The following is a 27860-nucleotide window of genomic DNA, read 5'->3' on the forward strand; positions in this document are numbered from 1 at the left end:
TCACTTGAAAACATTCAAATTTCCACAATTGCTAATTTTGACAGCTCTGGGTTTTAAAACTCTTTTTGGATAAAGAAAAAAGCAGTTCCTCACAAGCCCACTCTGGGACACTCCCCAAAGGAATGGTCCATTTGTTCAGGCTGAGTCTTGGTCTTGATCTCCCTGCCTTTCCAGAGGTTCCACAGGGAAATGTAAGTATATAAAAAGACCAAAATAACAAAACTAATTCAGCAGTGGAGTGGTTCCCAGAAAATGGCATCCAATGGGCAATGTTTTAAAGAGAGAAGTCAAAGGATCTAGGGTGTGAACTGAACCGTGAGCAGCACATGCCAGCTGGTCCTGTCCTCTTCCTTCCTGCCCCAAATGTGACACAGACCCCCTAGTCATGCCACACAGTGATGCTGTACTCGAGAGTCCTCGGCTTGTTTTTGCACTGTGATGGTTTTTACATTTTTAAAGAACTGTAAAAACAAACTGTGCAAACAGAGACCGTATATAGTTTACAAAATCTAAAATATTATCTGACTCTTCAGAAAACGTCTGCTAACCCCTGCCCTAGAGTAACAAGAAGACAGCTCCTCCCTGTGTCATGACTACCTACACTGCTGAACACTGAGGGGATTACAGAGATGAACAGGTTCTGAGCCTCCCCCAAGAAGCTGGCAGAATTAGTGTGGGGTGTGGGGGGCGAGGAGTCCTTAATTCAGCAAAGTTTTACGGAGGGCAAAACTGTATCCCAGACACAGGAGGTAAAACAATGAGTAAGACACCATCTCTGCCTTCAAAAAGTTGCTGATTCAGTGAGAAAGACGAATGAGTATGCAAATCACTACCACACAAACAGAAATACACCTTGGGTGCATTCAGGACCCCAAAGAGTACAGCGCCTCTGAAGAAGAAATCCCTAGGTGCTTACAAGGTTAAAAGAAGAAAGTGCTATAAGAGAGGTACACAAAATGCTGTGGAAATCAGAAAGGGGGAGATGAGGTCTGTGTGGGAGAACAGAGAGACACTTCATGAGAGGAGAGCCTGAGGATGGCAGAAGTCAGCCAGGCAGAGAAATGTCAGCCCAGCGAATTCAGGATAGAGGATGTGACTGGAGGTGCCTAAGGCTGCACCTCGAGGCACAATGCAACGTGTTACAGACTCAAACTCCCAGAGCACTGAACACTGCTTAACATGCATTTAAGATGAAAATGTCTCCATTAACTTAGTAACACAGAAAAACATTGAGAGAGAAAAGAAAACCAATAAAGACTTTGTTAGCTCAGGTTCTTAGGCAATTTCGCTATTAAAATTTAAGAAGTAATGTATTCATCTATAATAACATTTATTCATCCAACATAGGTGGTTGGTTAAATAAATTATACATCCATTAATGGAATACTGTGCAGCCATTAAAAATAAAGAACGCGGGGAAATATTTATATTGCTCAGTGAAAAAACAGATTACAAAAAAATTTGTATCTCACTTTTGAAAAAAAGAATACACACTTACAGAGATTAAAACATCAAAATGTTAAGAGTAATTAGCTTATCTCTGAAAGGCAAGAGGATAAATAACATTATCTTCTTTTTTGCCCAACTGTATTTTCTGTAATTACTATGTATTACTTTGATAGCAAGAAAAAAATATTTTAAAAAGCTTAAGTGGAAAAAAAAAAAAGCTTAAGTGGAAAAAAAAAAGTATCAAGCTACTGAGTATACATTTTTCCTTCTGTCACATCTAAGGACTAATCCTCCCACCTGCCCACTTAACTCATTCAATTCAATAGGGAAACATCAAGTACTGAATAGGCGCAAACTTAAGACGCTGTACAGGAAAGTTCAACATTCTAAGAAATGACTGTAAGAATGTGAAACAAGGGCAGACTTACCAGCCATAAGCAAACAGATAATGCACATGGAAAAGGCGACAACCATGATAATAGGCAACTGGAAAAGAAAACGGAAAGAGAAACCATCACATAAGATGCTAATCAATGGTTGTACAATCAGTTATGCATGCTTTGCTTTAAAGAGAATAAAACCCTTCTGCAATCTAATATACAAAGTATCTTTCTTTCAGCAAAACACCATTATTTAGAGTTTCGATCATAACTGCCCAAATCTTCGAACAGGTTAAAAGATCTGAAAAAACATGGCTTTGCTCCAAACCAGGGAGTGCTAAGCAGAGGGAGGTCGCCCAGATGAGAACCCAGACACCAGGCCCCTCCACTCCAGGACACCCTGCCCACTGGAATGAGACCCCAGAGAGGCTCTTGAAAAGTCTTGTGAACAGAGGAGTCAACTTCAAGGTCACAAGTTTGCCTCTGGCAATCCCTGAACCTCAGGGGAGTAGTCTCCAGAAATGAGAAGCCCTCACACTCCCCATGCGTCTGTGTTCTCACTTAAAAAGGATCTGCCAAAGACAGTCAAGTTTGAAAGAAGACAAACATTCCAAAGTTATTTTACTCCTCTCCCTGATCTGCTCCTTGGGGACACTTAAATATTTATGTTCCATTTAGAACAACATACAATGTTTTATATCAAGGGGAGTTGGCACCATCTCTAACTTCAGACACAATGCTTTTAACAACTTGAAAAACATAAACGTTTCTTACAGCCAGGAATTTCAAATCCCTTGGAACACTTAAAGGACTATGAGATTCTAATTCATCCACTGAATAGTTCCCAAGAAATAAGTCTATGGAATCCTAGAAGAGAAAAAAAGGAAATTAGTAACTCCCAAATTAGATATGATTATATTACAGAAGAACAGTACAAAGACACAGCCACCTAATGACCAAAAATTAGCATCAAATAACAAACTTACTTGTCTAAATCCATCAGAAAAGTTGTTCTTGTAATACCGTATCAGTGAGTTCCAGCCATCCATTATAAGTCCCAACTGAGTTCTCTTCCCAGTTCTGGTTAAATATGAGGTTAAGTTTTGAGTTACAGATTTGCATTAATATGCAATTATGCATTAATGCAATTATGCATTAGTATGCAAAAATATAAAATTCTCACACTGTTTTACAGCCAATAAGTATGTGGTATGGAGACAGGTGAATTATAAAGATTTTTTTTAAAAACATCCCTGAATATATGAAGGAGACACCTCACAAAAGAAACCAATATCGGGTCCAAGAAATGTGTATCCTATTTGTAAAATATTACCGAAGTAGGCACACAGAGGAAAAATGCTCAGTTCCACTTGCAAAGACAAGAAGTAAGAAGAGAAACACACAGCCCAGGTTAAGTGGCATGAAACAGCAAAGAGACTGGAAACCTTATCTTGCTCCCAGGGAATCCATATAGCAGAAAAAGACCCAACCACATGTGTAACAAATTCAAAACATTCTAACCTCTCACTACCCAGTGTGGTCCTTGAAAACAGCACCAGCACCACCTGGGTACAGAATCTCAGGCCCTGCCCCAGACCTGCTGAGTGGGACTGGGGTGAGTCAGGTGCACAGTAAGCTTTGAGAAAAGCTAAGGAGCCATGGTTCTCAACCCCCACTGTGCATCAGAATCACCCAGAGATGCTAAGAAGACACCAGTGCCTGGGCCCCATCTCCCTGCAGTCCTGACTTGACCGGTCTGAAATGAGGCCCAGGCACTGGTGGTTTGCTGTTGCTATTGTCTAAAAGTTGCCCGAGTGATCTACTATGCGCCAGAACTGTGAACCACTGGTCTGGAATGGGATTTTAAAGCATGGCTTGCCTGGTAAAGTCAGTCTTCAAGGCACCAGTTCCCGCATACTGTTTGGCACAAGCATTTGCATTGTCAGCCCAGGCTGCGAGAAAAAGTAAAAATCAGCTGATAATGATTAAAATAACAACCAATGCTCTAAATCCAAATTATTTATTTCAAACTTTGAGTAACCTTGCCTCTGTTAAAGAAATTACCTACCGTTTTTGTAAATCTTCTCAAATTCATCTTGTTCTTCAAGCTTTTGTCCCACATGCAAAACTCCTAGTCTCTGGAATAAGAATCATACCTATGTTTATGTATAACAGATTTCAGCACATATGACTTAGGAAGAAAAAGCAGAGTCCCCAGATCATCTGTCACCTGGCTGTAGGTGGGAGATGCTTTCCCTGTACATGGGGACCACAGCACTCTCCCGCTCAGGCCAGGCTGCAAAAGCCTCTCTTTGGGCTTCCTTCTGCCCATAGCCCCCACTCTCCCTTGAGCCCCAGCATCGCAGGAACAGTGGCAAGACTGTAAACTCAGAGACAGGGGCAGAAGGGAAAGGACGGGGGAGAGGGAAGGCTGCTGCAGGATTCCAGCCATTACTACCTCCTTTCCTGCCACCCCCAACCTTCCACTGACTTTACCCCTCTACCTCCTCACAATTCACCATCTCCAGACTTCTGACCTCCAAACTTATCCCCTAACCCTGGGACCCTTTGAGAACTGGGATGAATACTACCTACCTACCTCCCCACAAACAGCCCTTTGCATATCATCTCAGAGGACTCCTGGGCATCCTGAAGCTCTCTATGGACTCCCCACTGGAGTTCACTGACCACAGATTAGGAACTCCTGCCTTGGTCTTTGTCTCAGACCCGCTACCCTCTTAGAACCACCATCTTCACTGCTCAGCTCAAATGACATCTCACTCTCTCTCCCTCAGAATGGGGCCTACCCATGCTCAATGACCTGCCCTCACTGGAAGGGGAAAGGCACAACTGGAGTCCCCACATTAGCTGGCATTGAGGCTAGAGAGGTTCCTGCCCAAAGACTCTCTGAAGGTTGGTTAGGTTTTATAATACTATTTTCAGCATGTAAATTAGTTAAATACAGATTACAAAACCTAGTTAAATAGAGTTCTGTTAATCAGCCTTGGAAACAACCATTCCTAATATTGTTTCTATTGAAAAATATATTCTGAAGTACAATAAATCCAACAGACTGACAAGGACACAGTACCATACAAGCTAGAGAATGCTCAAAGAGGGCAACCACTCCTTTGGTGTGTCCTACTTGAGGATTTGGGGAGGTATTTTCCCTCCATAATTCTGCCCTGAGTCCCATAAAATTGTCATAAACAAAGTTGAATGTTTACGAATTATTTAGGCAGGAAACCACTTGGGATGCATTTTGTTTGCTCCCTACATCAAATGCCAATGTGATCTGGAAATCTGGGATATACATATTTTTAATTCCAAATATAAAGAGAAGAAAATATTTATACCTATTCTTTCTCAACAACACAGTCTTACTGGTAAAGCAAAGCTGTGTCAGAAACTTTATACCTGGGAGTTAATATCCCTTGCCAAACAATAAAAGAGGTGCAAACGAAAACAACTTTTGAGGTACTATTCTGTACTACTAAAGAAGAAATAAAACCTTTCTAAATAAAAATATTTAATGCTGGCAAGATTCACTTTTCACTGCTGGCTAGTCTTAGGGGTAACTGGTATAACCCTCTTGGAAAGTATATATTCTCTTTAACCCAGGAGTTAACCCAAAGGAAATAATTCAAGCTAATAATAATATACATAGGTATATTCTCTATAGCCTTATTTATAAGCCAAAAATATAGAAACCTAAATGGCTTAGTAAATTATAGCACAACAATGCACCTCTTAAAAACTATGATCATGGGCTTCCCTGGTGGCACAGTGGTTGAGGGTCCGCCTGCCGATGCAGGGGACACGGGTTCGTGGCCCGGTCCGGGAGGAACCCACGTGCCGCGGAGCAGCTGGGCCCGTGAGCCGTGGCCGCTGGGCCTGCGCGTCCGGAGCCTGTGCTCCGCGGCGGGAGAGGCCACAGCAGTGAGAGGCCCGCGTACCGCAAAAAAAAAAAAAAAACTATGATCACATATAATGCTAGAGCAAAAAGGCAAAATTTAAAACTGTACACACACTGACCATGGTTATGGACAAAGTGTACATCCATGGATGGCAAGACACAAAACCAAAAAGAATTGGGTTAGGATGGGGGCATGTGAATGTTTCTTGTTATTGGTTTTTAGAGATGAAGTTTCTTTTTGCTATATTGTTTATCTGATAAAAGAAAAAAAGCATTTGTACCTGAAGCTGGGCCTGAAGCGAACGACGAGCTAACAGACTCTGGATCACATTAGTTCTGTCCAGACAATCCATGCAATTGCTGCGGAACACGCCTTCCTGGTTAGTCACCACCTTGCCGTCAGAGTCCACTAGAAAATAACTAAAACATATTTATATAAACACTCTCATACCAAAGTCAGCCAAGCCTACTAAGGACAGACCTCTTATAACACAGGTCCATGTCAGAGACGTTATTAAAACTGAATTAAACCTAAATTAAAAGGTCACATGGGAAATGTACAGCTCAGGTATATTTGATTACCAAAGACCAAAAGGAAGTTTGAACAGAAGAGGCAAGACAGCCCCTATCTCAAAACAACTGTAGCATCAAGGTCACTTCACCCAAGAGATGTGAAAAGGGACAGTTGGGAGTACTGTAAAGACGGCTATGGTCATCACCGTGTTTCCCTAAGGCCAGAAGAGGTCTTCCTTTGACATAATTATTGCACCTATGCCCCCTACATCGGGATTTCTTGAAGCACAGTCCCCTGTGCTATCTGTATCAGAATTCCCTGATGTGTTTGTTAAAAATGAGGATGCTTGGCCTTGAAATAAACTGAGTAAGACTCTCTGAAGCAAGGGCTAGATATTGTGCATTAAAAATATTTAAAAATCCCTTCTTAAAATGGGTAATAGGGCTTCCCTGGTGGTGCAGTGGTTAAGAATGCCAATGTAGGGGACACAGGTTCGTGCCTTGGTCCGGGAAGATCCCACATGCCGCGGAGCAACTAAGCCCGGGAGCCACAACTACTGAGCCTGCGCTCTAGAGCCCACGAGCCACAACTACTGAAGCCCGCGTGCCTACAGCTCGCGCTCCACAAGAGAAGCCACCGTGATGAGACCATGCACTGCAATGAAGAGTAGCCCCCGCTTGCTGCAACTGGAAAAGCCCATGTACAGCAATGAAGACTCAACGCAGTCAAAAATAAAATAAATAGATAAATGAATTAATTTAAAAAAGAAGGGTAATATATGCAAATAGTACTAAATTTATAAGGTATAATAGGGTATTATTTGAAAAATCCATTTTCCTTTCTCCCCTGAACCACCCAGATATCTGCACTGGAGCCAACCATGGTTACCAGTTCCTGTGTTTCTGTCATTTTTAACAATCTGTTCAGATTATTCTATGAACTCAAAAATTTGACAATGTTGACACAGTGTGGCAGTAAAGAGCATGGACTTTGGCAGCAAACAACTGGTTTGCTACCCTTAGCTCCTCAGGCAAGTTACTAGCTGTGTAACTTTAAGTAATTAACCTCATCTCTCAGAGCCTAAATTTTTTTCACCCACGAAATGGAGATGACAGCATCACCATTAGGCCGCTCTTAGGTTTAAATGAGATAATGTAAAATGCATATAAAGTGCTTAGCCAGAGTGTATGGGACAGAGAATACAATGAATACTAGATAATATTAATTTTATTGCAATTACTCCCCAAAATCAAAAAGTGAGGGAGAAACACAACAGATTCACCAAGGGCTAAAAATCATGACCTTAAAATTAAGGGCTTAAGGGACTTCCCTGGCAGTCCAGTGGTTAAGACTCCATGCTTCTAATACAGGGGGCATGGGTTCGATCCCTGGTCAGGGAACTAAGTTCCCACATGCTGTGAGGTGTGGCAGAGAAAAAAAAAGAAGGCTTATAAGAATGTGTTTAGACTAAAACTCTACATGAGGTTCATGCCAAACTGGTGAAGTTCGATTAGAGTATGTATATATAGAATGCATGTGAGTGTTGGCACCCCATTAGTACTTATAAACTAAATACTACATGTTTTATAAATATTATTTCTTAAACTATACAAGTCTAAGAGATAAGTATTATTATCTCCACTTTACAGATGGAGAAATCAAGATTTGAAGATAACTAACTTGCTCCTTGGTCACATGGCTAATACGAGGCAAACTGAGATTTCAAACTTATTGTGTAGGACCCCAAAGCCCAGATTCTTTCCACTTCCCCCCAAATCCCTGGAAACAAATGTGCAGAGAGGTCATCTGAAAGTCACAGGTGAAACGTCTACTGTCCCGGTGGAACATAGTGAGAGCAAGGGACAAAGATTCTGGTGTCAATGCTCCCTTCTTTCTTACACTCTGTGGGGCAATAATTAACAGATAAACCCAAGGAAGTAACCCCTCTGACAAGGTTTCTCTACCCCAATAATCATATAGGTCAACCCCCCTTCACTAGCTATGCTCAAAACAAAACCTCATAGAAGAGAAAAAAAAAAAAGCAGATTTAATTAACTATAGCTGATGACAATATGTATAAAAATATTTTTTTAAAAGCTGAAGGGCTTCCCTGGTGGCGCAGTGGTTGACAGTCCGCCTGCTGATGCAGGGGACACGGGTTCGTGCCCCGATCCAGGAAGATCCCACATGCCACGGAGTGGCTGGGCCCGTGAGCCATGGCCGCTGAGCCTGCGCGTCCGCAGCCTGTGCTCCGCAACGGGAGAGGCCACAACAGTGAGAGGCCCGCATACCGCAAAAAAAAAAAAAAAAAAAAAAAAGCTGAGCAAATGTCTACAGAAGTTTTACTATGTTACTGTGTAACTGAAATTACACAGTGCATTAGAACTACACAGGCAGAACAAAATGAGACTGGTTTCCAGATTCCTACTTCTGGCTTTAAAAATAGGTAAAGACTGACATGTGCATAGAGTACAGCGAATATATGAACCCACACAGTAAGTAACACTGTAAACACATATGAGAAGTACCATGAAGATATTCAGACCCTTTGATCCATTATCCTACCCTCAAGAATTTATTTCAGGAAACAGTTTAACAGAAGTAAAAATATATTTATACCCAGAGTGATTCACTGCAGCACAATCTTTCATGGTAGAGAAAAGGAAACAAACCAGATGCCCGATGCAAAGAAAAGCATTTAACTGAAACTGTACTATGACAAAATGGAACACAGAAAAGCCATTAAATGCTATCATTACAAAGACCTGGTAGGCTAATGACAAAATGTGATAAAATGTTTAGTGAAAATAACTGAACATAAAACAGTAGCAATCTAACTTCAATTATATAAAAATCTGTAAATGCGTAGAAGATAATACATAAAAATATGAAAATACCTGGACTTGGGTCATTTTTAAGAATTTTTAAATATTTAAAAATTACCAAGTCTCATCTTTCAGGGGAAAAAAAAAAACTACAAATGAGGGTATAGACAAGTGCTATCAACCTAGTGAACTATATCTGTAAGTCTGTTAGATAATGCATAATATACATGATTAACATATGCACCTACCTCATCCCTCAACCTCTGTAGGGAAATAACATAGCTTACCTTAATTCATCTTGCATTTCTGCTACTTGATCCAATAAAATACTTAGTCGATCCCATCTCATATTTTTACATTCCTTATGGAAGTCAAAGGCAATATATCTACCAAAAGAAAAGATATTCAGAAAGTGACTAAAGATTATTCATTTTCTTTCTGTTAATAATACCTTCATAAGCTGATCCTCCTCTCTACATACACATCGCCTGGGAACAGTAGAGCCTCCTTCACTCTGGGTTTACCACTATACATATACACATGCATGCAGGCATGCACAGACACACTCACCTTCTCATGCTCATATCTACTGAAGGAAAAAAATACACACACACTCTCTTCTATCTTCACATGTTTTTCTAGAGGCCCTGAGATAGGAGTAAAGAAGCCCAGCGAAATGCTACAGAAGCGAGCTCAGGAACAGCAATCAGGCATGTTAATATAAAGTAGCCTTGTCCAACTGAATATCTACTGTATATTTATTCTCTACCCCCATGTGCAAAGAATAGGGTCTTTTTTTGATTTTCAAATCAATTAAGATGTTCAAAATGGTCAAATGCGATTCAGTCCAAGGAGGACTGGACTGCCTGTTGTGTATTAGGGGCTGTGAGAAGAACAGAAGCAGGATGGTCCCCATTCTGGTTAGTTACTGTTCATCCTACCAAAATATTCATTATCACTATCCATACATCACACATACATGTGGTAGAGAGAATTTTCTTGTCCATCAATCTGTAATGGGCTGTTTTCAGTTATCTAATATTTAAGAGGTATAAATCTCAAAGTTAGAACATATCTAACAGTGAAGGTGCCCTACTATGAGCTGGAAAATGTTGCCCCTGCCCCTTGAGAGGGGGAAACATCATTAACCAACTCCCGAAAGTCAAGAGAGGAAGAAAGAATGAAGAGAACCTGGGCACCAGGGTACATGAAGATTCTCACACATTCCACTTCTACCCAACTTCCTATTCAGGGATCAAGTCAAGTCATAAAGGAGGAGGACTAGAAGAACATTACACTCTCATCTACAGAGTTAAATTCAGATTAGGTGTCTGCTCTCATGGAGCCTTGGCTCCAATGGCCGAAGGGACATCAATGTAGGGAGGACTTCCAGCAGGTCAAGAGAGGGGCTTCTATCACCTCAATGGTTATCTCAGGGGAGAATGGGGTACTTAGAAATTAGTATAAAAACAGAAGTTAGCCAACTGTGACGCCAGACTTTGGGAAGACTGGGAGTGGGGGGAAGCATTTTCAAAGGCAGCTCCATTAGAAGTGGTGGTGTGATAGTTATTTTTGGAGTGCTCTGACCATAGCTCTAGACTTGCCTGAAAAATTTAAGTGGCTCACTAGCACATAAATGCACTTGGATTCTTAAGCTTGTATCCTTCTAAAATTACATTTGTATCTTCTAAGAATGTCTTACATCACTATATTTTGGTAACAATAGCTTTAGGGTGTTTATTCCTTAGCAGTATGTAACCTCCAAGTGCCCTGGAACACCAAGGGCATAACTTTAGACTCTGACTTATGCCTCAAGTTCTCAAAGTTAGCTGCTGCTACAAGCACTAGAGGCAACTCTGGAGATGAGTATACCTACAGAAACCCTCTGAAGCACAGACAGGGGCTTAACCAGGGGTGTACAAAGGAGGCAGCAGATAGACTTTTTCCAGAATAGACATGTTGGACTCTAAACCCAGTGATGCTGATTTTTCAGGTCTTAGGTATATTCTGAGTAATTCCTCTGAGGATTTTGAGGCACATCCTGGATAGGAATCACTTCTCTGACTCATCCAAGTGTGTTTGGGCAGGTTCCACTATGAGAAGGCAGAAATGGGCATGGAGTAAGGGTCTGATAAATTTGCTAGAGTTTTTGAGTTGGACAATAGGCTTAAATTCTTCCTCAAAGGTTCATTATATCATTCTATTTTTGTGTATGTCTAAAAATTTCCAGAGGTTAAAAAAATTCTCCCCAAATAACCGAGTACCATTTCTTTTAAAGTCTTCCCCCAATGCCTGTGACCACTTCCTACCACAGTATACCCCCACCTCCTACCCCGGTTTCCTAATGCAGAAGCTCCAAATGGGCTGACTCATTACCCTGCACATTTCCACAGGGCAACTGTTTATGTTTTAGGATCCCCCCTCTTTTGACAAGGGCACACAGAATTTGTAACTATTGCCTGCTGCCTTACAGGAGGGCAAGCTGCTGCTCCAGACAAGGCCGCCATGCAACAGTAAATTGCTCCAGCTCGTGTGGAGGTCAGGACCAGGCAGACCACACCAAACAAGCATGAGTAACTGAAATTCAAGACCCAATGGGCAGAGCGACACAAAGCCTCAAGGAGAGGATTTTAATCAAGGGCTAAACTTTTACAAAATTCAAATTAAAATTCAACTGTTAAGAAGTTATTCTGCAACATGAATTATGCCAGAGAAAATTTCAAGCTAACAAAATCATGCTTTGAAAACAACAAACTGAAATACATCTAGAGAGATCTATGTACTTACGTATATATGCACGGCACATCTACTGTGAAAATACCTACAACAGATTTCTAGTGAGGTACCTGATCATTCCATTTGCCAAGGAAGACACCATTGTTGCAAACGCCTGTTCAAGTGGCTTCTCTGAGCCCTTCTGATTAACCTGTAAAAAATTAAAAACACCACAGCCTGCTTTTTAAAAAAACATTTGTTTGTTTATTTATTTATTTATTTATGGCTGTGTTGGGTCTTCATTGCTGCACGCGGGCTTTCTCTAGCTGCAGCGAGCAGGGGCTAGTCTTCATTACAATGCGCGGGCTTCTCGTTGAGGTGGCTTCTCTTGTTGTGGAGCACGGGCTCTAGGCACCTGGGCTTCAGTAGCTGTGGCACGTGGGCTCAGTAGTTGTGGCTCGCGGGCTCTAGAGCACAGGCTCAGTAGTTGTGGCACACGGGCTTAGTTGCTCCACGGCATATGGGATCTTCCCGGACCAGGGCTCAAACCCATGTCCCCTGCATTGGCAGGCAGATTCTTAACCACTGTGCCACCAGGGAAGTCCCACCATAGCTTTCTTTTAAGTTTAATTAGAAGGACAGAGTGACATCAGCAAAATGGCAGACTAGGAAGCTTTAAGCTCTTATACCCTCACAAAAACATCAGAAAAAAGAGAAGCTGTCTAAGCCAACTTCGTAGGAGCTCTAGAAAAGTCAAAGGTTTATAGCAACCAGACAAATGTCCAATCAAGATAAAGCCATCCTCAAAATAGTAGGACAATTCTGTAGCACTTTTCTTGCCCTTATCTCATCCTTTCCCCAGTGCAATGACGATCTTAGCTTAAGCAGCAGCAACACAGTTCTCAGCCCCCCTCCACAAATCGGAGCAGACCAGACCTTATTTGCACACTGCTCATATAAGCTACAAGAGGACTATAAACCAAGACGCCTAGGGCAAGATATTTCAGGTGGAGACATAAAATAGACCATCTAAAGCCTGCAGAAGCAGCTGGGGTGACACTCTTTGAGAAATTAGGATACTCAAAAGCAGCCATGTATACGGAGAGTTTTAGACAGCCGTATGCATACCCAAGCAAGATGCATGCTCAGAAAAGTCCTGAAAAGACCTTAAGCCTTCACCTCAGGCTAATCCCTACGTTCAGAGCAAGCCTAACTAAATAAGCGAAGGACTGCTCCAACACAGAAGCAGTCTGCAGAGATTAGGAGAATGGGGTTGTTCTCTCTTTTTTGTTTTTTCCTTTGTCTATTTCAGTTCCTTGTATTCAAGGAAATTTCTGTCAAAACATTAGCTGAAAACAAGCTAAAAGAACGGAGACTTCAGTGAGCATACATAACAAGGAACAGTCTTTGCAAAAATAGTTTGGAAAAGTCTCAAAACAAATAGATTACTACAGCATTCAATAATCAAAACAAAAACAAAATAAAACAATAGCAAACCCCTGAGAAAGAAGAATCTAACTTCCAGAGTTACTACATTATAAACATCCAATACCCAGTTTTCAAGAACAACAACAAAATCATAAGGCATACAAAAAAACACAGGAAAACAAGGCTTAGCTTATTCAATGGAAAAGGATAAATTGATAGAAACCATCCCTGCAGAAGCCTTATTTATAAAAAGCTTTCAGGGAATTCCCTGGTGGTCCAGTGGTTAGGACTTGGCGCAGCCTGGGTTCCATCCCTCGTTGGGGAACTAAGATCCTGAAGGCCGTATGGCGTGGCTAAATTAAAAAAAAATAATAAATAGGACTTCCCTGGTGACGCAGTGGTTAAGAATCCGCCTGCCAATGCAGGGGACACGGGTTCGAGCCCTGGTCCAGGAAGATCCCACATGCCTTGGAGCAACTAAGCCCATGCGCCACAACTACTGAGCCTGTGCTCTAGAGCCCTCGAGTCACAACTACTGAGCCTGCGTGCCTAGAGCCCACGCTCTACAACAAGAAAAGCCACTACAGTGAGAAGCCCATGCACCACAATGAAGAGCAGCTCCCGCTCGCTGCAACTAAAGAAAGCCGGCACCCGGCAACAAAGTCCCAATGCAGCCAAAAATAAATAAATAAATAAATGTTTTAAAATTTTTAAATAAATAAATAAATAACAAAAAGCTTTCACAATAACTGTCTTAAATACGCTCAGAGCTAAAAGAAAGCATGGACGAAGAACTAAAGGAAATCAGGAAAACCATATATGAAAAAAATAAGAATATCAACAAAGAAACAAAGTATTCAAAGGAACCACACAGTAAGTCTGGAGCTGAGAAGTACAAAATGGAAATTAAAAATTCACTAGAGGAGTTCAACAGCACATTTGAGCAGGAAGAAAGAAGAATCAGCAAACTTGTATAGGACAAAAGAAATAATCAAGTTGAAGCAGCAGAAAGAAAAAAGAATCGGAAAATTGAATGGAGCCTGGGGAACTTCTGGGATACCATCTAACAGACAACATATTCATTATGGGAGTCCCAGAAAGACAAGAGAGAGAAAGGGGCAGAGAGATTATTTAAAGAGAAAATGTCAAAAAACCTTCCCAAATTTGATGAACGATATAGATCTTCAAATCCAAGAAGTGCCCAATCCCCAGATATGACGAACCCAAGGAAACACACCAAACACATTATAATCAAACTACTTAATGACAAAGAGAGGATCTTGAAAGCAGCAAGAGAGAAAGGACTCATCACATACAAGGGATTCTGAATAGAATTATATGCCAATTTCTCTTCAGAAACCTTGGAGGCTAGAAGGCAATGGGATGATATATTTAAAGTACTGAAAGAAAAGAACTGTCAACCAGTAATTCTATATCTGGCAAAACTGTCCTTCAAAAATGAGACAGAAATTAAGACATTCTTGGATAAACAAAAGTTAAGGGAGTTCATTATCCCTAGACCTGCCCTACCAGAAATGCTACAGAGAGTTCTTCAAGTTAAAATGAAAGGACACTACAAAGTAACTTGGAGCCACATAAACAAAAACATTCTGCTAAGGGAAATAAGATGCAAAGGAACAAATATTACACAATACAATTTATATGGGATACCCAGAATAGACAAATTTATAGAGACAGAAAGTAGAATGGAGTTACCAGGGGCTGAGGTAAGAGGGATAATAGGAAGTTACTGTTTAATGGATACTGAGTTTCTGTCTGGTATGACGAAAAGTTCTGGAAATGGTCAGTGGTGACGGTTGCACAACACTGTAAAATATTTAATGCCACTGAGTTGCACACTTAAAAATGTTAAAATGATAAATTTTGTTAAAAAAAAAGGATGCTAAGGTTTTATTCCCCCCAAAATGTAAGAAACATACCAGATTGATTATGACTTGTTTTCCATAAATAATTATTTGTGAATCAAAATGCCTTTGGAAACCATCCATCTAGAGAGGGGGAAAAAAGAGTTATATACTTTACCAGATTACATTATAAGAATACTTATAAGATGTTAAAAAGTGTCTCCTTAAATGTCCTATCTCTATATTCAAAAGAATGACATTAAGATGGACTATGTCTTCTAGATATTCTAAATACCATGTAGTGAGTAGTAACTATAAGCCATTCTACTCTGAGCTACAATATTACTATTTTATTTCTGAGCATGTCAAACAGAATACACTAAATATTCTAAACAGTGTAAGACTGAAAATCTTACTGAGATCTCTAAAATCTAAATTTACCGTGTCAGTTTGTTTTTCCACATTTCTAACATGCCACATACACAGCCCTTTGGTTTATAAGCTCGCTAAGTGCCAGAACCAAGGAGAAAGGCCTCAAAGATGTTGAAGTCTGACTTATAAGAAATAAATACATGCTCTATACGCAAACTATAATGCCACTAAGCTTCTATTTATAGCCAATGAAAAAAGCATGGAAGATACACACATGATTTGCTACTTTGTTGATCAGTGGCAGTGGTTTGTACTTGAGATTTGGTCTTTGAGACCAGTAAAGTGGTATTGATCCTCGAGTCTAAAAGAAAAGAAAAGATATGTAAAAAGAAACATACGCACAAACTTGTTTTTCTCACCTTATTGTCAGCGGTATATACAATATCAATGACCGCAAAAGAAAAAATAAAAATGCAATCTACTAACTATGAAAGAAATCCATGCATACTGGCTCCTAAAATTCGTATTTTGGGGCATGCATTTGGAAAGGACTTTTTCTGATTTTATATACATGCACTTGTGTAGCAGACAGTTGTGTTTCTCCTAAATTCTAAAATAAATCAATTTTTATCTACAAGTAAAAATTACCAAGTTACATCTGGTATATAATTTGGCATTATAATAAAACTAGAAATTGCTTTATTCATTCTCAAAAGAATATGTTTATGAACTTAAAAATATTTTTAGCCATTAATACTCCGGAGCAGTAAGTGATCCACAACCCAGATATTATGTCACAATGAATGCAAGGCAGGTAAAGTCAGTCATAAGCCAGCTGCTTGTCCTGTCATCACTGCCCTGAAGAAGTCTAAGGGGTTAAGCAGACCAGTGGCTCCATTTCCATAACCCTTGCACCTCCTACCCTACCCTCTCCTTTAGGGATTTAATTCAAGGGCAGAAAACGTCGGCAACTGAGTGCCAGGTATTAATGGAATATCCTTGTTTGGGGTGAACTCTTTCCATATTGTAGACAATGATATTACTTTAAAAAGGAGAGAAATTTCAACAATATGTCAGGAAATTACAATCCAAGTAGAAGAGACCAACTGGCTGGCTGCCTAACAGACACGTTAACTTGCCTGTACAAATGAAGCTCTGCTCCCATTGTAGTGCACAATTTGTTCTGTTTCTACAAAGTTAGCTGCATGGCCTTCAGAATCAATTCCTGAATTGGAAAAAAATTAACTATATTTATTACATAAGAAAAACATCAGAAACTCACTAATTCACTCTAACTTGAAGAGAATTAAGTCAGTTCAAATTAGTGGAAAAGTACTTATAAAACTAAATTTCAAACAAATGCATAGTCCACCATCAGAAAGCTCACAAAGCTCACTCACTTAAACAGGCTTAAAGGTAGTATTAACGACCTAGTAACAAACAAGTAATGTTGGCTGCTGTTTAATATATCAATTGTTTATATACACAATCCCTCTAAAACAGTGTTTCTCAAAAGAAGCTCTCAAAAACCTCTGACAGTATACTCATAGATCCCAATTTTGGAAGTTAAAACCATTAAACACAATATTAAATGCAAATGTGGGCCATTACGTTAACAGTATTTTGTTATAACGATGCAAATGGTCCAGCAGATGCGTATAATTTTAATTACCAAAATGAAAGCACAAAAACTCTGTATGATCCTACAATTTCTACAACTCCATGAATATACCCAAAAGAACTAATTTGAAAAGCACTGCTCTTAAATATTTAGCCTTGATTTGGTTAGTTCTTTCAAATGTTTGAAGCATTACCTTACTATCTTGTTTACATAAGAAAAGCTTGCTAAGCAAAGGCAACTTTCAAGCGAGTCCCTGACTCAATTAGGACAAAAAAAAAAAAACCCAACAGATTTTTAATGATCTCAAATATTTCTTAACATTCTTTCTATCTGACGTACTTCTAAAACATATAACATTTTGAGGTGTAACATATAACATCAGTGTTTCTGTTAACATATTAACAGAAGGGAAAAAAATTATAGTCAAATCAGCAATAAAATGCCTTCTCAGTACGTTCTAAAATTACTTGTCAGAAGCATGGGCTATACTTGGTTCTGTCCAGAATTCCCATTAAGGAATAATATTTTATTATTTTAAATAAATAAAATATTTTAGTTATTTTAAAGTAGTTATTTTAAAAAGTGAGATTGAGAATAAGAGTGAGATTGTGTGTGTGTGAGAGCGAGTGAGTGTACGAGACATCTTTATGAAGCGATTTCCAATATATATTAAGTTAAAAAAAACCCAAGGTGCAAGAAAATGTACACAGTATACAACCACTGTCTGCAAAAGAAGGAGAACATACTTGGAATAGCATAAAAATTATCTGAAGGATAAGTAAACTAACAACAGATCAGCTGGTCGGGAGGTTAAGATGCAGCAGATGAAGTCAGAAATGAGAAATATTTTTTAACTGCATATCTTTTTATACCTTTGATGCCTGATCTATGTGACTGCATTACCAATTCAAAACTTTTAATTAAAAAATATGACTCCATCCAAGAAAATCCAGATACAAGGGCATTGCTAACTCTAATCCTGGTTGTGTGATCTTGGCCAGGTCACTAACTAAATGTCTTTCTTCCTCTGCTATATCACCTATACTAAAGGAGATTAACCAAATGACTTTTACAACTTCCTGGCCCAAAACTTCTATGATTTACCTAAGGGTCCATAGGATTCTATTCTGATATACTCTGGCTTAAAAAAAAAAAAAAAGAGTTCGGGAAACTCATTTTCATAATGACAGTAACCTCTAATACAGATTTTAAAAGCTTCGTTTAAGCAAATTAGCGTGTTGCTAGCACAAAGCCTAAAGAATAAATGCTCAAATGTAAATCTTCAAAGTTGAAGGCATAAGGTCAAATGTCTAGCTTTATACATGCAAAGAAACCAACAGCAATATAAGAAAATACTTTCTCATATGAGTTTAGGTTATTGAAAACTATAGTGAGTTCAGCTATGCTCTCAGACATCCAGCAAATAACATGATCAATTCCTTATAAAGCAGTAAGAAGCAGCCTACAGTGTCTCATTAACATCTGCAATGTAACTACAGTAGCTGGAGTAAAGTACAGAAGACCTACCTAATTATCATAATGAAGCAGGAGATAAATATTTAGCAAGGCTATCAAATGATAATGAAACAAATAAAATACAAAAGGTTACATTCATGTTACCATGAGCCAAACATTAATTAGAGATAGATATAACCCAGTACCAAATCGTGCTGACAAAATTAATCTCACCTCTTACATAATAGCGGACACCAGCTCTGAAACAACTCCTCCTCGAGATGAGAATCCAATCAAAGTATTTTCCATTAATAGAACATGAGTGCATAGTAATAACTTAACTACATTAAGAAAAATATAACATATTGCAAAATCATATGTATTATTTTCAAATGAAATTTGAATCTATCTACCCTAGTAAGAATGTCTCTGCCTTTAGAAAATAAAAAGGAGAATATGCAAATTTTTGGTTCCTCATGAATATTCACAACCCTTTAGTACTGATTGTGAAGTTTTGTCAAGTCAGTAACCCTATAATGACATACAGTCAGTGTGTTTAAGTGGCTCATTAGTGTTTCTATTTAAATAATATGATTTCCTTTCCCAGATAGTCTCAACCACTTTCTGAAAGTAAAGAATATTAACCACATCACAAAAAAATCTTTGAATGAAAGACTTATACATTTAAAATAGATTAACCTTCCAATAAGAAATGGAAAAAAAGGGGGAAAAAGACTAAGCTACTGAAGTTTATATTATATGCATAATTGTAATTACCAATAACAGTTGCTAAGTATATAAAGATTTACAGATCAAACTGTCAATTAAAGATTATTCAGAAACAGAATGTATCTCTCTCTTCCTCATAGGTTTGGGTTTGCCCTATGGTTATTTCCTATACATAACATTTTGCTTAATGTAATTTGATTCATCCATTATAAAGCATTAAGAGCATAATAAAATAAATATCTATAAACCTACCTCCGACTTGCGAAAAGTATCAAAGCCCTGAATCTAGTATCTGTTCCTTCTTCATCCCATCCAACTGCCTTCTTCCCCAGAAGCCCTGTGGAGACGATCCCCCTGCCTTCTTAGTTTCATTATATGCAACCATGACGTGAAAACACACAGCTTGCTTTTGAGTTTTATAAAAATGGCACAACACTCTTAAAAAACTTCAAGTCCTTGTTTATGCCCCCAGTAAGTACCTAAGAGTCATCCTTGCACTGCATGAAGCAGTAGTTTGGTCCTCTTCATTGTTGTGTGCAATCTATAAGAACCATGTCACAACAGCCCTAATTCTTCTGCTGATGGAACTCGTGGTGCTCAGAGTTTGCTCTAACAGTGGTGCCGCAAACATTTTTGAAAAACCTCCTGTATAAATGTATTGTGTATGTAGAGGGGAAGGCCTGGTAAATCCATAAGGAAATGCCAAATAATTTTCAAAATAGTGGTACCAAATGATACTAGCAATATGAATTTCTTGTGATTCATCCCTCTCTATCACCTGGTATCATCAGACTTAATAATGAGTCATCTTGAGCTCCCAATTCACAAACCTTTAAAACCACAGTACTAGAGAAGACTCCAAAGCCGTATTTACTCATTCATTCATTTGGAGCAGGGCACAAAGATGAATCAGACATGGATCTGCCTCTAAGAGAACTGAGTATAGCATGGAATATGTCTGTTTTATGAATCATTTTCTTCTGATTACAAGATGAATATCCATCCAAAAGCATGTAAGGAATGAAAGAAAAAGAAAAATCATGCAGAATCCCACCACCATGACACAACTTTTAAAATGTCGATGTATTTACTTCTAATCTTTTATCAATTAGTGACTCTCAGGGCCATGCACTCCCACTTGGGGATGCCCATTTCACACTTTCTCTTCAACCTCCAGCTACTACTCACAGCTAATGGCACTGCTTCCAATTTCACTGTGAAAATAAAAGCCATCCACATGCTCCCACCACATCTATCTACCTACTAGCCTCCACGTCCACCATAGCTGCTTCCTTTCTACTAGGGCGGATGAGCTGGATGGTGGATAAGCTGTCTATGTCAGGCCTTCGACCTGTGTACTAGACCCCACCCCCTCACACACTCAAGGACATTGCTCCAGCATGTGGCTGTGCTTCCACCTTCTCCAAAATCTTTCTTCCCAGCATCTGGTAACAGCCCCCATTTGGGGAGAAGTGGGGGAAACAGGAACATAACCTCCCTAATGGTCTTTTTTTTTTTTTTTTTGCAGTATGCGGGCCTCTCACTGTTGCGGCCCCTCCCGTTGCAGAGCACAGGCTCCGGACGCGCAGGCCCAGCGGCCATGGCTCACGGGCCCAGCCGCTCCACGGCATGTGGGATCTTCCCAGACCGGGGCACGAACCCGTGTCCCCTGCATCGGTAGGCGGACTCTCAATCTAATGGTCATTTTTAAACAACCAGCAGCATATCAGCTGATGAGACTCTCTGCTTGGAAACCTTATTTTCATTTGCTTCTGGGACACTACTCTCAATTGGTTGGTTCTTCTCTTCCTCACTTGCCTTTGCTGGTTCATTTTTCCAACTTCAAATCTTAGAGTAACTCTATATGACTCGTCCTTTCAGTTCACTTACTTTGGTTCCCCCACTTCAGAAGTCCTTTGTCCTGAGGCCTGTAGTCCGTGGCTCTAGCATTTATTCACTATCTAGAACCCCCTTCAGGCTGTCTTCTTTCTCTACACCTTTTTCTTCTCCATATACATTTCTTCCTTTGATGATCTCATCCCACTTCATGGCTTTAAATGCCATCTATACCCTGAGGACTTTCAAATTTATGTCTCCAAAAAAAAAAAAAAAAAAAAATTTACGTCTCCAACATGGACTTCTCTCCTAAACTCCAGTTCCATTAATCTATGTCTTCTTGACAATCTCTACTTGGATATTTACAGAAATCTCAAGCTCAACATGTCCAAATAGAAGTCCAGATACTCTGGCCTGCCTTCCACCTCGGCTCTTCCCCACCACAATGCATGGCTTCCTTCCACTTACTCTGGCCAAAAATCTTAAGACTCATACTCAACCCTCCTTCATTCCCCATGTATAATTTGTCAGAAAATCCTTTTAGCTGCACTTTCAAAACATATCTAGAACCTGACCATTTTTCATCACCATCAGCTACCGCCCTGGTCCCAGGCAACATCACCTCCATCCTGATTACTACAACTGCTCCTAGCTATTCCTTGCATCCTCCCCTGCTCACCTTTGGCATATTCTCTACATCACTGTCCGAGTGATCCTGTCTTACCATGACAATCCTCTACTCAAATCCCAATAGTTTCCCTTAACAGTTAAAGTAAAAGACAAAGCCTCTAAGGCCCTGCATAATGTGGGTCCAGCAGCCTCTCTGAACACAGCTCCTACTCCCTGTCCATTCTCTGCTCCAGTCACACTCCCGCCTTGGGCCCTTTTTTCTTGCCGATCTCTAAGTACAGGAAACATCTGAGGACAGGTCTAGTCAAAAAGCTACACTAAACAAAAGCCAATGTAAAACTTCAGATTTAAAGCTAAATAGATAAACTTTCTAAAATCACCTAGAAAAAGTGTTCTATAATCTCATTTGTTATTATTTGCCCATTCACAATCTCATTTTGGAATTAAAAAAACACATACACACAATTGGCCCAAACCCTTAAAGCACTACCTAAATAGTACACTTGTTATTATTTTATCCTTAGGAGAACTTAGAGAGCTCCAGGGAAAAACAAAAACAAAAACCAGAATAAACAGGAGCTTTTATCCTGACATTTTCTGCTTTTTATTCCCCCGCAACTGTGGAAAATGTTTCCTGCATTACTTTTCTGTTTTTAAGTATAACAAGCATAATAATTTAAGGAAATCATACTAATGAACAAATAAATACATACATAATGAACAAATACATACATAATGAACAAATAAATCACAGACTGTGTGTTAGTTAATAAGCTTCTTTGTGGGTATGTGATAGAAAGATCCCCTCAGTTTCTGCAGGGCAGAGTCCTGACTATAGGCACTCATCAGCACATTGTGCTTACCCTTTAACAGCCAGCTCACTTTGCTTCCCTATTTTTATTATGATGTCTATGATAAAGATTAGTTTTAAAAATGAACTTACAATTAGATAACCATTACTCATTTTGTATTTGTACTACACCTCACCCCAAGCATCATTCTTTGTACACCATGTATTTTCATTTTTCTGTGGCTATTTCAAATGAAAAATATAATTTTTAATTGTAATTCTCCTCTCCAACTTGCTGGTTACCCTAGTTCCTAAGTCTAACTTTTTTAATTGCTAAGGAAAATTTTCAATAGGCTAAAACTATTCTTGTTTATTGATACAAAGTCTAATAAAGCCAAAACACAGTGGACATATTTCTTCTTTTAAAACACCAGCCCCAGAGAGCATTAGTCAGTCTAAAGAGTTTATTCTATTAAAAAAAAAGGTCATTTACAACCAGTATTCTAAGATTTTATGTTAATGGTTTGATATTATTATCAAAAGAGATTTCTACTAATTCTAAAATACTCTCCTCATGTAATATTTGAGACTGTCTTTAAATCTAAATTCTAATAATATTTAAATAAAGGCTGCTAGAAAACTAAAGAGTAATATATAAGGATACAGCCATATAATACCGGAAGAGCAAACCGATGGACCTGAAATGAAGATGTATGTTATGTTTAGGAATAAATATACTTCAAAAATAATAAACAAAAAGAAGCACTATATAAAATATATTTACAGATGGGGAGGTAATATACAAATAAAACAAAGTAGTAAGCTTATGGGTAACTTTTAATTTTAAAGACATTTCTCTAGTGTAACATTGTCTTTTTAATTAAAAAAAATTAAGTATGTGCTACAATCATTTGGGCTTGAACATTTCCAGATTTTGGAACACTAATAAAACTACATGAAGTTGCAGAATGTTTATCTCCCTCCTTTTCAGTCTTTGCCCGCAACAAGTTCACTGCTCCAGGGAAAAGATATCTCCACATTAATGGTTTGCAGTTTAAACTACTTTTCCCAAAAAAGCAAAGCAAATGCCAAGGGATAATGCCATTAGGCAAATCTGTTTACCTAGATTCAATACATTATGCTTCCTAGGTGGCCTCCTTGTTTACATCTCATTTGTATAAACCAAGAACAGAGGAAGGTGACACCTATGCATGTCTATCCTGGGTGACTGAAGGGAGTCAGGTTCCCATAGGAAGACAAATGCAAAGCTCTCCACTGCCTGGGGAATTAGCTCTGGCCCGATTTCTAACATTATTCATCTACCAAGACCCATTCTCTCTCTCTCACTTATAGAAAGCAATGTATTTATACTGAGGTATTTTTTTCTTTATTTAAGGCTTCTATAGAAGATCTGAGTAAAATAATTAGGCTTCTTCAACCTACAATGATGTGGGAGGGTAGATCGGATCAAAGTCCGTAAGTTATAAACAGAGTTAAATTAGAATTCTTTACCAAAATCCTTGGCGATTAGGTAGCCATTTTATAACATGTATTCAATTAAAACTCGAACTGTAACAAATAAGCTGGTTTTATTTAGTGTACATTACCTCTGGCTGAGCAGAAAGTTCTCTTAGAAGATGACCATTCCATACAAACCGCTGGTCTGCCTAAGAGAGAAGTTTTAAAATTAGTATTCAGTATCTCCTGCCAATTTGAGTTTCTACAGAAAGAAAAGTATAACAATCAATGTCTCCACCTGGTGGCTAGGAGCAGGTCTCTTTGACATGCTGCAAAAAGAACACTTCGGGTATCCCTGTCTCGTTGCCTCAAGCCAGTGCTGCTGGCCCATACAGAAACCTGACAGTCCCCACAGGCTCTTTCTCTTATATTTAATCAACCACCGAGTCCTAAATCCCCTTCCAGATCCATTTCCTCTTCTACATATCTATTCTCACCACCCCTGGCTAACACCTGATTGCATCCCAACTACTAAAACAGCCTCCCTAGCCTCAAGCCTTAGCCTGGCCCTTCACACCCTTCCTCCACATGCTGCCAACAGTTGTCTAACATGACACGTCTCCTGTCTGCTGGAAATTCTTCACTGGTTCACAGTCATCTAAAGAACCAAATCTTCACATGGCCTAACCAGTCCTGGAATCTGGCAACCCCTACTTAACTCTCTGCTCTCATCTTTGGCCACTCTGACTTTCAAACTATACAGAAGAAACTCCCTCAACAACTCAGTAGACTAACCAATTCTCTTCATTCTCTTTATAAAACACAGCAACGGACACTCCCCTGTCCCCCGTCCCCAGCAGAAAGTCACGAGGAGTGGCTCTTGCACTCAGGCATAACCAGTTGAACGGTACACTTCCTGAGATTCAGACTGTGTGTTCCCAATCAGTTTGTGCCAGTTTTTCTTATTATTCATAACATAATTTAACTATTTTATAAATCAATGAAATATGACTTAAAAATAAACTGATCTTTCTATAAAGTTGAATGATTTACAACAGAACTTGATAAAAGGCAAGTTGCTAAAAACAAAACTTCTGTTGAATTAGGAGTAAAAATGGCAACTATAAAAGACTGGAGAAACATAGTAAAAATATATGGTATTCTGCAAACAGACTGCTCTGTAAGTGTCAAAATCTTTAAAGAGACTCAAACTGGAAAGCATTATGGATATAATTTATACAGGAAAGACAATTAGGAATCAAGGAACCAAAAACAAAGAAAAGCTTATGATCCTACATCAAAAAATTGACCAATGTAAAATTTTATGTTTTAAGTTGAGATAAAATGTTTATAGTATATATGATTCACTTATCACTTTTGTGATTCCCCAAGTTATGGTAACTTTGACTCTTCTGATTAGCTGACAAAAAATTCCCTCCCATCCCAACAGATGAGATGGCTTCTTCTTCAGTTTAGCCTAATATTGCCACTGCCTCTGACTGGAACCCTCCTTCTCCCACTGCCGCCTCATCAATAAGGCCTATTCATCATTAAGTCTCGGCTCAAAAATCACCTTCCTCTGTACAGTCGTCCCTGACTCCCCCAGACAGAGTGAGTCCCGCCTTCCTTCAGGATCCTACCACACTTGGGTACCTATCGCTGTGACAGCAATTGTCCCTTGTTCTGTGATTGCCTGAACTTCCACTTCCCCAGTAGACTGCAGGCTCCCAAGAGGCAGGGGCATGTCTTTTCATCCTGTGTGGCCGGTGGCTAGTATAGTGCCTGGTACATGGCAGGCATCTGAGAGACATTTCATACCGAATGGAGACTGTAGCAAAAAAGCAAGAGTCTCTTTGCAGTTAAAAGCCAAATTTCTTCATTGCTTAGCTTACGTCTAAACTTACATTGAAGCCTACATATAATCTTACAAAATTATAGACTATAAAGTCTTTAAAAAGCCAGTCAACTAAAATATCGATTTAGGACTTCCCTGGTGGCACAGTGGTTAAGAATCCACCTGCCAATGCAGGGGACATGGGTTTGATCCCTGGTCCGGGAAGATGCCACATGTCGCGGAGCAACTAAGCCCGTGCGCTGCGATTACTGAGCCTGTGCTCTAGACCCCACGAACCACAACTACTGAAGCCCGCGCGCCTAGAGCCCGTGCTCCGCAACAAGAGAAGCTACCGCAATAAGAAGCCTGTGCACTGCAACGAAGAGTAGCCCCTGCTCGCCGCAACTAGAGAAAGCCCACACGCAGCAACAAAGACCCAATGCAGCCAAAAAAAAAAAAAAAAGATATAGGTTGAGCTATATAAAATGATCATTTTTATTGGTCAAATATGGTCAATTAGTCGCAATTTCGTATGGTCCAAACTAACAGATAACTGACTTTTTCTTTTTGACAGCAGCCTTTTAAATGCTGTCTGTCCCCTAAACGTATCTACTTTTGCTAACAAAAAATCAAGGCAGCAATTATCTAGGTTCCTGAACAGCAGAAATTTTATGTTGAAATCACCTGAGGTCCAGTTTTAAAGAAACACTTAAGTCAATAAAATAACCAAAAACCCCACCCTAAACAAAAGCATATTTTTCAAGTTCTTAAGTTTTTACTTTTCTACTTGTAAAAAACATAAAAAGCACCACTGCAGAAAGAACATCATCCATTAGAACATTAATTTTACAAGTACAATTATGTTGCTAATGCTAATAACCGTTACAACACAGAACACAGAGAGCTAGGAAATTACCAACATTCATGTTTAAGCTAGATTTCTAAAAATGGACCCCTGTGGTTCTCAATCCTGTCTGTGTAACATACACAGATTCTGGGGTCCTGAATTTGGAAATGAGATGTCTATTTGAAACACGGTATACTTTCAAAGCCCCATACATGATCCTGATAGAGCCAGGACTGAGAAAAATCAATATGTATTTTATGGATGAAATAGAGAAAAGCTCCTTAAAATTAAAAAAAAGTAATAATAACTGAAGATTAAGCTTACCCTTTCCAAGAGACTCATTTCCTGGAATTCTGGACTAGTGTTAGACAGCCGCTGCAAAGTATGGGTCAAATCATATGTCGTTGAAAAATAAAATCCATCCACACTCAAGACATGGTTTATCATTGCTAGGAAAGTTTTGTTATCTTGTAACTGTAAACAAAGGAGAGCAAATAATCAGTCTATCTTGTACTTGAAAAGGAATCTATCAACATGACAAAAGAGTGAAAATAAAAACCTGAAAGTTCAGCCCTGTTAAATGCCACTGGCTCAAAGACTGGGCAGGATGCTCACCATTTCCCCAGGACCTGGGACAGTTCCTGATATATGGACAATGCTCCACACCATAGGGTATTATATTAACTGATTAGGGAGACCTCCTTTCCCATTGGTATCCTTCACAATTTTTACTTTAAAGGGCAGAAGAGTTACTTTAACACAACATCACCACCTTAGGTTATGACCTACTGCGTCCCAGACACTTTACAGAGATTCTCCTTTATCTTCACAGCAACCCCTTGCTAGTTTAGCATTAATTATCCTCATTTGACAGAAGAAAAACATAAATTCATGAGGGGCCCAGTAACAGAGAGTCAATAATGAGAGAACAATACCATCCTCATTCCTAAGAAACTTTACTGGTTTGGGCTAGTTGGGAAGTAAAATGGAATTCTTTACCAAAAAAAAAAAAAGCAAAGACTGAAAAGAAAAGTCCAGGAGAGAGAGAAGTGGCCAAGATGGTAGCGTAGGAAGACCCTGAGCTCACCTCCTCCCACAGGTGCACCAAAACTACAACTATTCACAGAACAACTATCTATGAGAGAAACCTGAAGACTAGTGGAACAGATTTTTCACAGCTAAAGGTATAAAGAAGA

The 27860-nt window shown here is 39.3% G+C and overlaps 1 protein-coding gene across 1 annotated transcript in view; it reads right to left on the reverse strand.

Annotated features, from left to right (window-relative positions):
- Window positions 1–27860, reverse strand: part of SACM1L (SAC1 like phosphatidylinositide phosphatase) — a 79264-nt gene that overhangs the window by 24727 nt on the left and 26677 nt on the right. Inside the window, exons 5-19 of the mRNA XM_030845292.2 lie at window positions 26989–27138; window positions 24133–24192; window positions 23190–23223; window positions 18775–18876; window positions 16604–16689; window positions 15739–15825; window positions 15168–15236; window positions 11931–12010; window positions 9372–9470; window positions 6027–6165; window positions 3898–3967; window positions 3709–3781; window positions 2816–2909; window positions 2604–2696; window positions 1878–1935 (exon numbers count right to left, since the gene is read on the reverse strand). Coding sequence (XP_030701152.1) covers window positions 1878–1935; window positions 2604–2696; window positions 2816–2909; window positions 3709–3781; window positions 3898–3967; window positions 6027–6165; window positions 9372–9470; window positions 11931–12010; window positions 15168–15236; window positions 15739–15825; window positions 16604–16689; window positions 18775–18876; window positions 23190–23223; window positions 24133–24192; window positions 26989–27138 — 1294 coding nt within the window. The remainder of the gene's footprint in view (window positions 1–1877; window positions 1936–2603; window positions 2697–2815; window positions 2910–3708; window positions 3782–3897; window positions 3968–6026; window positions 6166–9371; window positions 9471–11930; window positions 12011–15167; window positions 15237–15738; window positions 15826–16603; window positions 16690–18774; window positions 18877–23189; window positions 23224–24132; window positions 24193–26988; window positions 27139–27860) is intronic.

Source organism: Globicephala melas, chromosome 11, assembly GCF_963455315.2.
Source record: "Globicephala melas chromosome 11, mGloMel1.2, whole genome shotgun sequence".
Taxonomy (NCBI): domain Eukaryota; kingdom Metazoa; phylum Chordata; class Mammalia; order Artiodactyla; family Delphinidae; genus Globicephala; species Globicephala melas.